Source organism: Dermochelys coriacea, chromosome 22 (assembly GCF_009764565.3).
Source record: "Dermochelys coriacea isolate rDerCor1 chromosome 22, rDerCor1.pri.v4, whole genome shotgun sequence".
In the NCBI taxonomy this organism is placed as follows: Eukaryota; Metazoa; Chordata; order Testudines; family Dermochelyidae; genus Dermochelys; species Dermochelys coriacea.
Genome location: NC_050089.1, coordinates 3,219,256 through 3,234,360, shown reverse-complemented (window position 1 = coordinate 3,234,360; position 15,105 = coordinate 3,219,256). Strand labels below are relative to the sequence as shown.

The 15,105-nt window shown below is 46.9% G+C and overlaps 1 protein-coding gene across 1 annotated transcript in view; it reads right to left on the bottom strand.

The window, feature by feature from the left end:
• Positions 1 to 720: 720 nt before the first annotated feature.
• DCPS (decapping enzyme, scavenger) overlaps positions 721 to 15,105 on the bottom strand; it is a 77,914-nt gene continuing 63,529 nt past the window's right edge. Inside the window, exons 5-6 of the mRNA XM_038380988.2 lie at positions 5,624 to 5,734; positions 721 to 1,152 (exon numbers count right to left, since the gene is read on the bottom strand). Coding sequence (XP_038236916.2) covers positions 886 to 1,152; positions 5,624 to 5,734 — 378 coding nt within the window. The 3' untranslated portion in view covers positions 721 to 885. The remainder of the gene's footprint in view (positions 1,153 to 5,623; positions 5,735 to 15,105) is intronic.

Genomic DNA, 15,105 nt, shown 5'->3' with positions numbered 1-15,105 from the left:
TGTGACTTATCCTCCTAAGTCATAGGTGCCGACTCCTTGGGTGCTCCAGGGCTGGAGCACCCATAGAAAAAAATTAGTGAGTGCTTAGCACCCATTGGCAGCCAGCTCCCCCACTCCCCCCAGCGTCTCCCCTCTGCCAGCAGCCCCTCCGATCAACTCCTCTCCCCGGCTCCCAGTGCCTTCCGCCCACTGTGATCAGCTGCTCCACGGCATGCAGGAGGTTCTGGGATGAGGGGGAGGAGCGGGGATGGAGTAAGCTTGGGGGAGGGGGCAAAACTGGGTGGGAAGAGGGGGGCGGGGGTGGGGGTTTGGGGGAAGGAGTGGAGTGGGGACGGGGCATGGGGCAAAGTGGGGATTGGGCACCCCCAGGGCAAGGAGGAAGCAGGTGCCTATGTCCTAAGTGATAGGTCTGAGGCCAGGGATCAGGTGATATCCTACAGGTTACATGGTCCTTAGATTAAAGATCAACAAAGAGAGCCCTGCAGGTGACTCTGGGGTCGGGGAAAGGACCTGGAAAGGGACCAGGACAACAGGATCTGGTTTACAGAAATAAATCATCTCTGAAGAAAGGGACTGAAATTCTGCTGCTGTTGGGAGCTTTATTTGATCAACTGCCCTGTGAGTCAGCCCACCAGCTTCTAGTTTGTCACAGAAGTTAAGTGAACCTTTCCACAGAGCACAGAGGACATGATTCCATGGGACACAGGGATGAACAGTCTCTGCTCAAACAACATTTTATTGATAGAAATTAAGGGAACGGTTACTACGGTGATGGGAACACAATCCCAATTCTTACAAAACTGAGTTAAAAAAAAAGTCAAAGACAATAAAAATAATCCATACATAAAAAGGTAGAAAAGCAGCCCGCTTCCAGTCCCTGGGATCTCAAGCTTTGCCTGCTTCCTGGAATTTTTTCAGCAAGGCTTCATCTGCCCGGAGGGCAAAGGTCAGTGTACGCTTCTGGTAGTACTGGGGGTCGAGCTCCAGATTGTCAATAACGTCCGACAGGAGGTGAGCTCTCTCCACTGAGCAGCCTGGTGCATCGTAGCTTAGAGCGGTGAAATGCACATGCAGGTGGAAGTAGGATGGCTGGTAATGCAGGTAAATCCGCAGCTGGGAGCCAGCCACGCCAAAGCGCTTTAATATGGCTTCCTGGGGAAGAAAGGGTAGAGAATTTAATCTCCCAAATAATACACTGAAAAGTTTTAGCATCATATCCAAGGGCAGAGGACTGGATAGAAGCACACTGGTATATCCAATGACCTAGCCCAGTCTCTTGTGATGGTGAATTAACATCAAGGGACATCAGTACTACTCCTTTCATCCAAAGATCTGAAAATATACAATTTCCAAATTGTACAAAGGAATTGCTGAAATACAGTAACCTGTGAGGTGGAATATAAAAACTGAGTTCACAGTGATGCTGTGGATCATTTAGAACAGAAAGTGCAGAGTACTGGCTGAAACAGCAAGGGGATGGGGATAAGATTTAGGTAGCAGAATGCAATTACTCGACTGGAATTTAGTCAGGACAACAGGATTAATACTCCTGCTTTACAAAAAGTGCCATGGGACCTGTAATGACCATGAGGGATCAAGCCCTCAGTTCTAGGTCTTGTCTGAGAATGTCAGAAGATGAGGTTTTGATTACACACTAAGGAACTTGCTCTCCAGTGTTTTTACATATTTTCCCCTTCTCAGATTCCTGCAGAAGGAAATTGACGGACAGGGTCATGCAATACTAGATGCTTGGCCGACAGTCCGCCCAGCTGTAAATCCACCGCTCAGTGTCTCTTTGAGAATTCTAACCCGGTGCAGACAGAGGCCAGCTGCACACTAAAGCTTTATTAGAGAGGCGGGAAAGGGGGGAACAGACTCCCAAGCCCTGCCCAAAAGCCTGTTACCAGCCAAGCTCACTGGCCATCAGGTACATGCCTGCTGAAGAATTTAAATGGGTGGAGAACTACTTTAGGTTCACATACCATGCAGTGAAAACATTAAGGAAAGAGCTGTAAAAACAGACTGAGATGAGAGCTTACTGCATGGGCTCTACCAGAAAGGATTTATGAAAGCAGATGTCAAGGCTGTGATGATGTTTGAGCATCTGAGCTGTTATCTAATGTTTAAAATACAAGCTGGGAGGCAGGAGGCGAGCAAGTGGGAGGGGGGAGGTGGAAAGGGAGGAGATGGTGTCTGCTGTGGGGGAAAGCATCCCAGCACCAAATATAGAGGAGCAGGGGGAAAGGGAGGGTAAGTTACAGTTTCTCCAACTAATCCGAAAGTCACTGTGGGAGCAGAGGTGGGAGTAGTTTTGGCCACCACCCCACACACATAGCTGAGCCTAGTGGCACATGTCCCCTCAAACTTTATTCTCCAAGGCAGATGCCTGCTCCAGCAGGGAAGCCAAATCACCAGGCCCATACGCACGGGACACATCCTCGTGGGTAGGAAAGCAAAGCGTGCTAGCTCTGCACATACCCAGCACAGGGAGAGAGGTGACTATAGGCCAGATTCTGATCTCAACTCCGCTAGTATAAATCTGGAGCCATGCTACTGAAGTCCCTTGAGTCTGTCCCCGCAGGGTCACCAGTGAGACAGGTCCAGAGCTGCCCCCGTACAAGCCCATTTGCTGAAATGGGGGTTTGAGGAGCAGAGGGCTGCCTCCTTCCCATTAACTACCTCCATAATGAGGCCTGTTTGTTGTAGGGGCTGGAAAACACACCCAGCATGTTTACCCTTAAGAATGCATCCTGTCAGCTTTTGTTGTTCTCCATTCCAGACTTATCGCTCCAGTTTGCTGGGTGAGTTACAGGATCCTGTTACCAATCGGTGTAATTAAAGCTAGAAACAGCGACAGAGAACTTGTCAGGGACCTTCCAACATGCTGCGCTCGTGTGCGGGTTGGGAATGCTAAGATTCCTCACCCCATCTTTTAATTAATCTCTGCTTTCCCTGATGCAATTACTTCCTGAATTTCCAGTACAATGAAGGGGAAAAAGCTCAAGTCCCTGTTACTGAACATGCTATATCATGGGCCTAGAAAGATCATCAGGAGCAGAAAAATGGGCATGAACTTAGAAGCAAGTTAATAATGCAGGGGACAAACCTCCTGCATGACTCAGGAAAGTGACTGCCCCCCAACTCCAGTGGGCAGTTTCTGCAGGGCTCATGGTCATAATGCTTAGCACCTCTACAGCACTTGTATTCAGAGATTCCAAGGCCAGAAGGGACCCTGGGATCATCTAGTCCGATCTCCAGTATGACACAGACTTGATTAAAAAACACCCTGTGACAGAAGAATCTACCACAACCCTTGGTGAGTAGTTCCAATGGTTAGTTACCCTCCCTTAAGAATCTGTATCGTAATTCTAGTCTGAATTTGTCTGGCTTCAACTTCCAGCCAGGCACTGGATCTTGTTAAACCTTTGTCTGATAGACTGAAGAGCCCATCATCAAATTTCTGTCCCCCATGTAGGTACTTACAGACTGTGATCATGTCACTCCTTCACTTTTCCTTTGGTAAGCTAAAAAGACTCTAAGGCATGTTTCCCAATTCTTCTAAGTACTTCACATATTACCTAGCGCATCTCTCAGACCCTGGCAAAGTAGGTATTATCCCCCTGTTGCACATGGGAAAACTGAGGCTCAGAGAGGGGAAGCCCATGATCACACAAGTGAGTGGCAAACAGGAATAGAACCGCGATGTCCTGACTCCCTGTCCCCTGCTCTAACCATCCCATTTCTCTCTCTAGAGCCAGGAGTTTCATATCTTGCAGCCATCCTTGAGTTCAGCAATCTGCAGAGCAGCAGTGAGCTTTCTCCGATGGGCCCACCCATCAGCCAGAGCTTCATTTTAAGTGCTGGTGGCTCAAGCCAGGGCTGTTATAGTTACAGCTTTGGAAAGGAATGGAAGAGGAGCCTCATACAGCACATGCTAAAAACAGTCTCAGTGAAGGATTGACTGGCTTTGCGAGAAGGGGTGAAGTTGGCTAAAAATCTGGCTAAAGTCTGGCTAAAAATCCCAATTCCAAGTCAGACTGTGTGTTCAGACTTCAGTGCTCCAAGCCCAGGTGCCAAGATTCTGCTCCAAAGAATGGGTAATGTCACAGCCAGGATTACAGGTTTCAGAGTAGCAGCCGTGTTAGTCTGTATTCGCAAAAAGAAAAGGAGTACCCGTGGCACCTTAGAGACTAACAAATTTATTAGAGCATAAGCTTTCGTGAGCTACAGCTCACTTCATCGGATCCTGCAGCCAGGATTACATCCACCGTCTCTCCATGGCTGATCATAGAGCCAGCTAATACAGCGACATGGAAGCCAAGAGACAATAATCATGTGGGAGGCTGAATTCAGTGAAGATGGATGCTGCTGCTCTAGGCCTTGAGACAGACTCTACCAAGAGTTTGAGCCAAGTCCACTATAGGATAAGCTGCTGTCATCAAAACTCATCATCCCTGCATAAGAAATGCACTAGTCTGCCATGGAGAATCCTTGTCCTGGCTCCAATTCTGAAGCTGGAGGAACCTTTTTCCTATTCTTGGGTCATGTTCACAGAACTGGGAACTGCAGATTGGGTTTGTCCCACGAGGAGGACACTGGTAAAGCTACGGAAGAGCACATTAGCCTTTGGAGCTCTGTGCTCTGACCTCAGGACAGAAAGCAGGATGGCAAGACAATGAAGACTCCCTGCTTATGTCCAATGGGAGCAGGGAGAAAACCAGAAAATGCTTCCCAGGGCCCTAAAGAGACATGTTACTTTCCTACGCACAGAGCCCTTATTACTGCTTGAAGCAGTTCAAGCAGGGCCACTGTAACTCATCTGGCCTTTAGTGAATAAATCTTGCATCACACTTTAGATTTTATCTTTTTCTTTTGCTAGTTTCTCCCTCTAGCACAGAAGCACCACCAGGCACGTCATATACAGCAACACAACAGGCCTTAGGCAGTGTCCGGCAGGGCAGCCACATTCATGCATAAATTAATATTTACCTAACCATTTTCATCCCCAAGAGCTTCACAAACAGCACTCAGTGTCACTGGAATTGCAGCCACCTCTGGGGTAGGAAGAAACATGCCAGGTATGCAGTAAAGGCAGAGCTCTTTCAAACTGGATCCTTACACTTCTAAGCCATTTCCTCCACTCTGTGTTTCCATTTGGGTAACAGCTGCTGTGGAGACCCCATTTCCAACATCTGGTCTCACAGAAAGAGTCACCTTTTGTTTTGTCAGTGACATCTGACGGCAGAAAATTAATCATAATCAAATTACTGTCCCCAGCAGAATAGGAGCGGCTGGAGGACGAAACTATAAATGCAGGCCCAGGGTGGGTAGGCTGGTGGGTATGAAACACTCCAGACAAAACCCCACGCGGAGAGATTGTGGAATATACAGGCACTTTCCAGTCTGCTCCCTGAGCAAACAGCTGTCATGACAGCCCAGGTCGACTCCCTAAAACCTCACTGGGGGAAGCCAGCATCAGCAGGGTGAAGTTGGCTGCTGATGGGAAACCGAGGCAGTTCCCAAACTGATCTTCCACAAGTAAAACAGAGACCCTGATGGGTGCTTATATACTAAGGTGATGAGGGCCATAAGAAGCCAGATAGATAAGTGATATAATACCCACCTTTCCTTCTTGCAAGATGTTCCTCAGCAAAGGCAGGTGCTCAGCGGTGAGGTCTCGCAGTGACTTTATCCCCCGACAGTGGCAGATGGCTATCAAGTACAGGTCATCTAGCTGCAGAGACAGGACCTTGTTACCACCAAAATATAACATAAAAAGCAGCTGGAGATTCTAGGTCTTAGAGCTTCACAGAAAATATAACTATACTAGTGCAGCTATGAGAGGGGTCTTGCCCCATATCGATATGGACTGTTGTCATCCATTGCACTGCCACCTAGATTGGGCTGAATAGTATTTGTGAAACAGGATATTAGAGATCTTCCTCCCCATATACTAGGGAATGATTTCTTTGTGAATGGAGTTTCCCCCACTGTTGACCCAGTTCTATACTTGGTCAAATACCATTAATCAATATTTTCCCCCAATCAGTAAATAATGTATTTGCAATTTTCCCCCCATCATTTGACCAGTTCTGCTGACACCTTTGTTATGGTAAATGGAACAGCTAAAAAAACCCCTAAATATGTTATAGTGATGTAGGATCAAATCTTTACGACCACGTCTTCTCTCTTCTTCCGTCCTTTGACAAATCTCTCTTTGGCCTTGAATATTCATACTTTCCTGCTCCTAATATGCTTAAATTAACTAGCAAATTGAATCACCTTTCACAGTGACACTTACTGCTTTTGTAGCACCTTTTACATGAGTATCTCATAATCAGTTTTAAAATGTTAATATCAAGTCCCACATCTCTGGGAGGAAGACAGTGCTATGACTGTGACGTTCCCCTCTGGTGTTATCAGGACCGGTGATCTGCTAGGTCACTCCAATCCTTGACTCTGGGAGCCAGCCTTACCCTGCTCTTCTGGGAGAACCCCACTCCTGGGCTGGTCACGCACAGCCTCTGGCATGTAAGCTGCTCCCAGCTACTTGCAACCGAATGACACTAGCCAATATCTCCAGTCCCAGACACAACCCTAGGAACCTCCATCTTGCAGTGTCCCAAGGGCCACACTGGGGTTGCAAAACTGTATGGAGGGCCCGGTAGGGAAGGCTGTGTCTCCCCAAACAGCCTGACCCCCACCCCCTATCCGCCCCCTCCCACTTCCCCTTCCCTGAATGCCCCCCTCAGAACTCCCCACCCATCCAACCCCCCCTGCTCCTTGTCCCCTGACTGCCCCCTCCTGGGACCTCCCACCCCTAACTGCCCCCTTCCAGGACCCAACCCCTTATCCAACCCCCCCGCTCCCGTCCCCTGACTGCCCTGACTCCTATCCACACCCCCATCCCTGACAGGCCCACTGGGACTCCCAGGCCTATCCAACCCTCCCCCACTTGCTGTCTCCTGACTTCCCCCGCCCTGAACCTTCACCCCATCCAACCGCCCCCTGGGACTCCCACACCTATCCAACCGCCCCCTGCTCCCTGACTGCCCCCCAGGATGCCTCACCCCAGCTCCCTTACCATGCCCCTCAGAACAGCATGTCTGGCAGCCACACTGCCCGGCTGGACCAGATATGCTGCCGTGTTGCCCTGCAGGAGCGTGCAACCCCGCCGCGCAGAGCGCTGCCCACGCGGCGGCGTGACAACAGGGGAGGGGCCAGGGGTTAGCCTCCCCGGTGGGGAGCTCAAGGGCTGGGCAGGATGGTCCCATAGGCCGGATGTGGCCTGCGGGCTATAGTTTGCCCACCTCTGGGCTGACTGGTTGCCCTTCAGCCAGGCTCTCCCCTTTGATCAGCGCTTCAGTCGCTGGGTGGTGATGTCTGTAGATGGAGGTGGAAGAGAGAGGAAGAGCACTGCAAACGTCTCTCCCTTTTATCATGTTCTTTCTTCTCTCTTGGGCTTTGCTCCCGCTTCAGGGTCAGGTGAACATTACCTCATCGTAGTCCCAAACTGGCCAAGGAAAGGGGGATGACTCACTGGAGAGTCCAACAGATCATTTGTTGCTGCCTAGGCCAGTGTCCTTTGTTCACAGAATCATAGAATATCAGGATTGGAAGGGACCTCAGGAGGTCATCTAGTCCAAACCCCTGCTCAAAGCAGGACCAACTCCCAGTTCTGTGAGGCTGGGCTGGATTTGTCCCATACATGCTTGATGAGATGTAAACTGCCCCTCTGTTCCTGGAGAGTTTTGCCCGGGCTTCTTTTAAGCCATGAGGACACATTTTCAGCCTCATAACTATATACATGAAATTACAACCTACAACATTACTATAACAACAATGCTCAGTGCATCATGAGCCTTCCGAAGACACACGACATAATAAACTTTGCATTGGACACCACACAATCATATTATAAGGATGAACATGGGGGGTGCAAGATATAGAGTGTCACAATGACTGCCTTTTTACAGCTGGGTAAAACTAGACATAAACTTGCCCAAAGCCAGAGTGAGGCAATGGGAGAACTGAAAATAGAAGTCAGGAGCCTAGATTCCCAGCCACTTGCTCGAAGCATTGTCTCCCTGCAGGACGAGAGCGCAACGTGTCCCCCTGAACAGAGGTTAAGGAGATTTTTCTAAGAATTCAAAAGGGCAAAAGCGTAACTTTTTATTTCAAAATGGAAAGGTCTCATGTGTTTCTGCTTGAATATTACAAATTGGGCCAGTTTCCAATCACTCTGGTTCTTTAAATAACTCATCTCTCAAGAATTAATGAGTCAATTCACAATACCAGTGCAGTGAGCTACATCTCATCTACAGAAGATGATCAGCCAGGCTTCCAGCATTGCCCCAAGGTACTTGGTGAAACAAACATTTGATCACCCTTATGGACCAAGTCATTATAAAGGGAAAGAAACAAAAATCTTTTGGCTAGGTATTACATACAGGGTAACGCAAATACACAGATGTTCTCTCAAGATTCTTATTTCAGAGTAGCAGCCGTGTTAGTCTGTATTCGCAAAAAGAAAAGGAGTACTTGTGGCACCTTAGAGACTAACAAATTTATTAGAGCATAAGCTTTCGTGAGCTACAGCTTCCGAATGCATCCGATGAAGTGAGCTGTAGCTCACGAAAGCTTATGCTCTAATAAATTTGTTAGTCTCTAAGGTGCCACAAGTACTCCTTTTCTTTTTGCGAAGATTCTTATTGAGTTTCAAGGGCTGTACTGGTCATAAAATCAGTTGTAAAGTTCTGATTTGTCAGAACATACATACATACTATTATTAATTATTATTGGTATTCCATCAGCATTGCGAGACCGCAGCTGAAATTGGGGGCCCATGTAGAGCCATACCTAAAACTCCATCTATATTCTGCATGTTTTCTGCCATGGGATGACAAACCTTTACAGAACACAGCTTTTGTAGCACATTCTATCAGCTGCCCCATGCTTCCAAAGTGTAATCCTTCATGTATGCAAACATTCCCTTTCTATAGGGTTCGACAGCTTGTGCTCCTTGTACTGAGTTAACTACTCTCTTAGGTACGTTCACAACATGTGTATATAGAACAAATAATTTAGATGTCTAAGATCCTCTCTGCCTTTTCGCTGTTAAAATAATTCCACCTGGCTATTCGGAAAGAGCAGTTTATTTGAGAATATGGCTCTCAGGATGCCTGCTCAGACACCCAAAGCATGACACTTCCAATCACATCTTTTCGTTTCCAAGGCACAAAGTGATTTTCATTTCTCGACATTTATTTAGCATTCTCAGGCTGACCTAGTTAGCTCAGTGGGTTCACTTTATAGCTCCTAGATAAGACAGCATATTATTGAGGCTTATTAAAATCACCCTGGGATCCCTATTGGACCTGGACTACAGACACAAAGCAAATCTCTCTCTTCTCCTTAGAACAACATCTGTATGTTGCTGTTTGAAATAAATAAGCCTATTGCTAAAAAGGCTCTGGATGATGTAATGTAAAACATTTCAGGCAATGCCGCAGGGCCCTTGTGGGTTTGAGAAGAAGTGAATGGTTAGAGAGATCTAAAACAGGCTTTTAGCAGCATGTTTAACTAAAACGCATTCCTCCATGCAGGCCAAAAAACCAACTACTGTATTTCCTAGGTATCAATTTACTCCCATTATATATGGCCTGGTGATCCTGGAGAAGAGCCTTCTAATCCAAACCTCAGCAGCTGAAGTGGATAATTAGAGACACTTCCTTCACTAGTTCAAATACTTGGAAAACTCAGCTTGTCCATGTGGGAATTCCCATTTCCCTGACATCACTGGGCTGGAACAGAACCTCACCCACAATTTCAATTTGAAAGTTACAATTATACAGGGAGGTCTGTAGCTCTGCCCACTTGCCGACCTTGGTGAGTGGTCAGAGCAAAGATAGTCATGCAGACGTGTAATAAATCAGTGGCCACAAGGAGTTTGTAACCATTCTTTATAGAGCATGCTGTGGTCCAGATTCCCAGCTAATGTTAACCGGTGTGGTCTCACTGAAGTCAATGCAGCGGCACCATTAAGAAACTGGCCCTATAACCGCTTAGGCTTTATAGATGTCAGCTAGGAGAGAACGCAACCTGTGTAAAGCCCAAACGCCTTAACCATGGAACCTGCCCGTTATCTGTTATCATACTAGGGCTTATAAACTCTGTGGGTCCCCAGCTGCTAGAGAAAGACACGATTACACACAACTGGGCAGGTCTAATTCTCTCCAGCAGAGCAATAGCCAGCACACTGCATGCCCACATTGTGGGAAAAGGTCATGCAAAATGTACACTGCACAAACAGCTCCAGTCTTCTCTTTACACACAGAGCATACAATGTTTTGGAAGACACAAGCCCTTGCAGATGCTGAAGCCTGAAATCATAGTTGTAGATATCCAGCAAGAGCATCACCTCCATTGCATTATTTACGTGGGGGGGGGGGGAGAGAGAAAAGAAAAGAAGAAACGATTGTGCAGATTTCACATTTTGACAGCGAGGAACGCTAGCATCTTCTGTTCACTTTATTGAGGTCACCGACATTCAGAACAATTTCAAAGAGTAAACAAACAAACAAGAATTCCTGCTGCAATCCACCAGCCTGAAATAATTAAAATCTACCCGTGCGTCATCCTCAATTAAAGTGATACGTTAGTGGAACAGGACCCTGCTGAGCAGGCTTCTAAATCCTAGCTCGAGAAATGCTTTGACAGCTTGGGAGCCATGTGGAGATGATGTAATTTAATCTAGTGCCTAAGGCTCTGGGATGGAGCCTGCCGAGTGTGCTGATCGGATGAATCAAAATCAGACAGTTCAGAACAGATGAGTGCTTTGAAGGATCACTGCTGAATGGTTGTTATGACAGATAGCAAGTTTAATGCGATATACTCCTTGTAGGACTCGAGATGCACTGGACTCCAACTCATTCGGTGTTTTTCAAACTGTAATTTATTTACACCGGATCTCTATCTTCCCCTAGATATTCTCTCCTGACTGCACATCCCTGAACTTCCCACAAGTCACCTGATCTGAAGTACATAATTCTGCTCTTTCTGGGGGCAAGACTATGAACTGCATATGTAACCTGCTGACTGCAAGAGAGCATGCATGCACTGAAGTTTGTAAAAAAGGCTCTATGATGCGTGTTTTCTTTGTCCTGACTCTATTCTTTTCCTCCCACTTCTTAGGGGATATCCCTGTTGAAGCCGCATTGTCTCAAAATAAAATAATTTATCATTTGTCTAATGCCAACAGTGTCCTAAAAATTTGAGGGCAATTTGCGATGCTAAAGCGACTTCCACCCAAGGATCCCCAGGTGTCTTGCAGATATTAATGAAACTAAACTTCACAATACCCCATGCAAAGCAGGCAAGTGTTATCCCCAATTTTAAATAAAAGAGGGGGGCCGCAAGCCCAAGAACTTTTGGAGTTCATCCCCAAAATATGCATTAGGAGGAGGCTGTCCAACTGGGCAGAAAGCAAGTGAGAACACAAGTGCTCTAGTGAGAGGAAAGCAGGTGGAAACTGGCCCTGGGGGAACCCAGGGAGTGGACATTATGAGGTGTCCACTTTGAAGGCCCTGGGAGGTAGTGCGGTAGTGAGGAAAGGCAAGACAAAAATGGCTTGCCTAAGGCACCAATACACATGGGATGAACCTGACTCCAAATGGCCCCATGCTTGTTCAAAGCCATTCACAGCCAGGGACCAATCCCTGGTTCATATGGGGCCAAAGACCAAGTGTTCATCACTCTTCCTGTATAGGCTCTCAGCTGCAGGGAGCAGCTATGAATCCTGGGGGGATCTAGATACTGGAGATGGAGTCTAAACAACTTCCTTGATCTTTTTGTTGCCTCAGTGAATCATTAAGTAAGGCAGCCTTTACACATATTCTATGGGTTTTTAAATCTCAGCAGCTGCTCTGTTACCGACAACTTCCGCACGTGCAGATCACTGAGCAGAAAGGGTCCGACGTCCTATACTAGCCTCAAGCTTTCTAACAGCTCTCGTGCTCCTTTCTAGCATCCAAAAAGAGCAGAGGCCAGAAGACAGAATTTGCATTAAAGAAACCAAACAGATTATCCCGTAGTTTTAAAGACAGTGGAGACCTGTGGGAACGAGCGGTATTTTACGCCTGCCAATATTTGGCAATGAAATGGAAGGGCTCACACTGCTTGGCCTTCTGCTTGGTTTTTTAAATGAAGGAGTAGGAAACAAGGAAAACAATACAATCTAGGTAACACGTGGCCTAAATATCTGAATTGGTTCCAATGATGCTGACAAACTAATTTCTCTAGAGCAGAGGTTCTCAACCTTTTTCTTTCTGAGGCCCCCCAACATGCTATAAAAACTCTACGGCCCACCTGTGCCGCAATAACTGGTTTTCTGCATATAAAAGCCAGAGTCAGCATTAGGGAGTAGCAAGAAGGGCAACTGCCTGGGGCCCCATGCGACAGGGCCCCCCCACGAAGCTACATTGCTCAGGCTTCAGCCCCGGGTGGCGGGGCTCAGGGACCTGGGCTTCAGGCCCACGCGGTGGGGCTTCGGCTTTCTGCCCTGGGCCCCAGCGACTCTAATGCTGGCCTTGATTGGAGGCCCCTCTGAAACTGCTCAAGGCCCCCTAGGGGGCCCTGGACCCCTGGTTGAAAACCACTGGTGTAGAAGAACTCGTATCAGCACTTCTAATCCTGGCTGGAGTCACATGTTTCCGTTCTAGAGAACTAGAATTCATGCTTTTTGGAATTCCTAGATGAAATATTTTCACCAGGGGAGGGGGGGATGGTTAATTATAAATAGCACTTTTCATCCTGAGATCTCAAAGCACTTGTCAAAGTTGGATAAGTATCACTATTCTCCTTTTACAGATGGTGAAGACCAAGACACAGAGATTAAGTGTTTTGCCCAATGTTGCACAGCAACTCAGTGAAGACGTCAGAAATAGGATCTCCTGACTCCCAGTCTAGTGCACTATTTGCTGGATCACACTTGAATATAAGAGTATAAAGTTATTTTGCAGCATTAACTCAGAGTGCTCAGAGTTAGTTTCAGTCCTGGTCCATATATTTTATAAAGTGGAACAATAGAAAGCCTTCCCCAATTTAGCCTAGTTAAATGTTCTGAGGATCAGAAACCCAAGGCAAAATCCTGGCTCCACTGAAATGAATGGGAGTTTTGCCAAGGATTTATATGGAGCCAGGACTACAACCTTGGAGTCTTGTTATTTTGAGTTTTAGGGCTTAAACTCCATTTATTTGGTCCCAGGTCTTGCAGTTTTTAGACCACAAAGTACCACATTAAGCATATTGGTATAAGAGCAAAAAATGTGAGTTAAGAACCACTACGTTAAGGATTATAGGCTGTACTAAGATCTGTGAATGTCAAGATGTGAAGAAGAAGGAGTATCATTCCAGTAAGGGGTTAAGTAGTTGCTTATGAGGTGACTGTGTAATACAAGCTATGACAGTAACCTTGATGCAAGCGCAAATAGTTAAGCACTCTAGAAGAAGGAAGGTCTCTGTGGGTTAATATGTTGGTCAGAGGTGTGTTGGAAATATTCCTTGATTCGGAGACGTCGAAAATAGGATTCTAGGTCACCACAGAACTGTATCATGTTCATGGGGGTGGAGGGGCAACACTTCCTACCAACACTACAAAAAGAAGGATTCTGGGTGGACTCCTCTTGAAGGTCGAAACAGCAGACTGGACTTCTACATAGAGTGCTTCTGTCGACGTGCACGGGCTGAAATTGTGGAAAAGCAGCATCGCTTGCCCCATAACCTCAGCCGTTGGTTGAACACAGTGCCATCCACAGCCTCAGAAACAACTCTGACATCATAATCAAAAAGGCTGACAAAGGAGGTGCTGTCATCATCATGAATAGGTCGGAATATGAACATGAGGCTACTAGGCAGCTCTCCAGCACCACTTTCTACAAGCCATTACCCTCTGAGGGTTACAAAGAAACTACAACATTTGCTCAAGAAACTCCCTGAAAAAAGCACCAAGAACAAATCCGCACAGACACACCCCTGGAGCCCCGACCTGGGGTATTCTATCTGCTGCCCAAGATCCAATAAACCTGGAAATCCTGGACGCCCCATCATCTCAGCATTGGCACCCTGACAGCAGGATTGTTTGGCTATGTAGACTCCCTCCTCAGGCTCTACATTACCAGCACTCCCAGCTATCTTTGAGACACCACTGACTTCCTGGGGAAACTACAATCCATCGGTGATCTTCCTAAAAACACCATCTTAGCTACTATGGATGTAGAAGCCCTCTACACCAACACTCCACACAAAGATGGACTACAAGCCGTCAGGAACAGTATCCCCGATAATGTCACGGCTAACCTGGTGGCTGAACTTATGACTTTGTCCTCACCCATAACTATTTCACATTTGGAGATAATGTATACCTTCAAATCAGCGGCACTGCGATGGGTACCCGCATGGCCCCACAATATGCCAACATTTTTATGGCTGACTTAGAACAACGCTTCCTCAGCTCTCGTCCCCTAATGCCCCTACTCTACTTGCGCTACATTGATAACATCTTCATCATCTGGACCCATGGAAAAGAAGCCCTTGAGGAATTTCCACCATGATTTCAACAATTTCCATCCCACCATCAACCTCAGCCTGGACCAGTCCACACAAGAGATCCACTTCCTGGACACTACGGTGCTAATAAGCGATGGTCACATAAACACCACCCTATATCGGAAAACCTACTGACCGCTATTCCTACCTACATGCCTCTAGCTTTCATCCAGATCACACCACATGATCCATTGTCTACAGCCAAGCGCTACGATATAACCGCATTTGCTCCAACCCCTCAGACAGAGACAAACACCTACAAGATCTCTATCATGCATTCCTACTACTACAATACCCACCTACTGAAGTGAAGAAACAGATTGACAGAGCCAGAAGAGTACCCAGAAGTCACCTACTAAAGGACAGGCCCAACAAAGAAAATAACAGAACTAGCCATCACCTTCAGCCCCCAACTAAAACCTCTCCAACGCATCATCAAGGATCTACAACCTATCCTGAAGAACGACCCATCACTCTCACAGATCTTGGGAGACAGGCCAG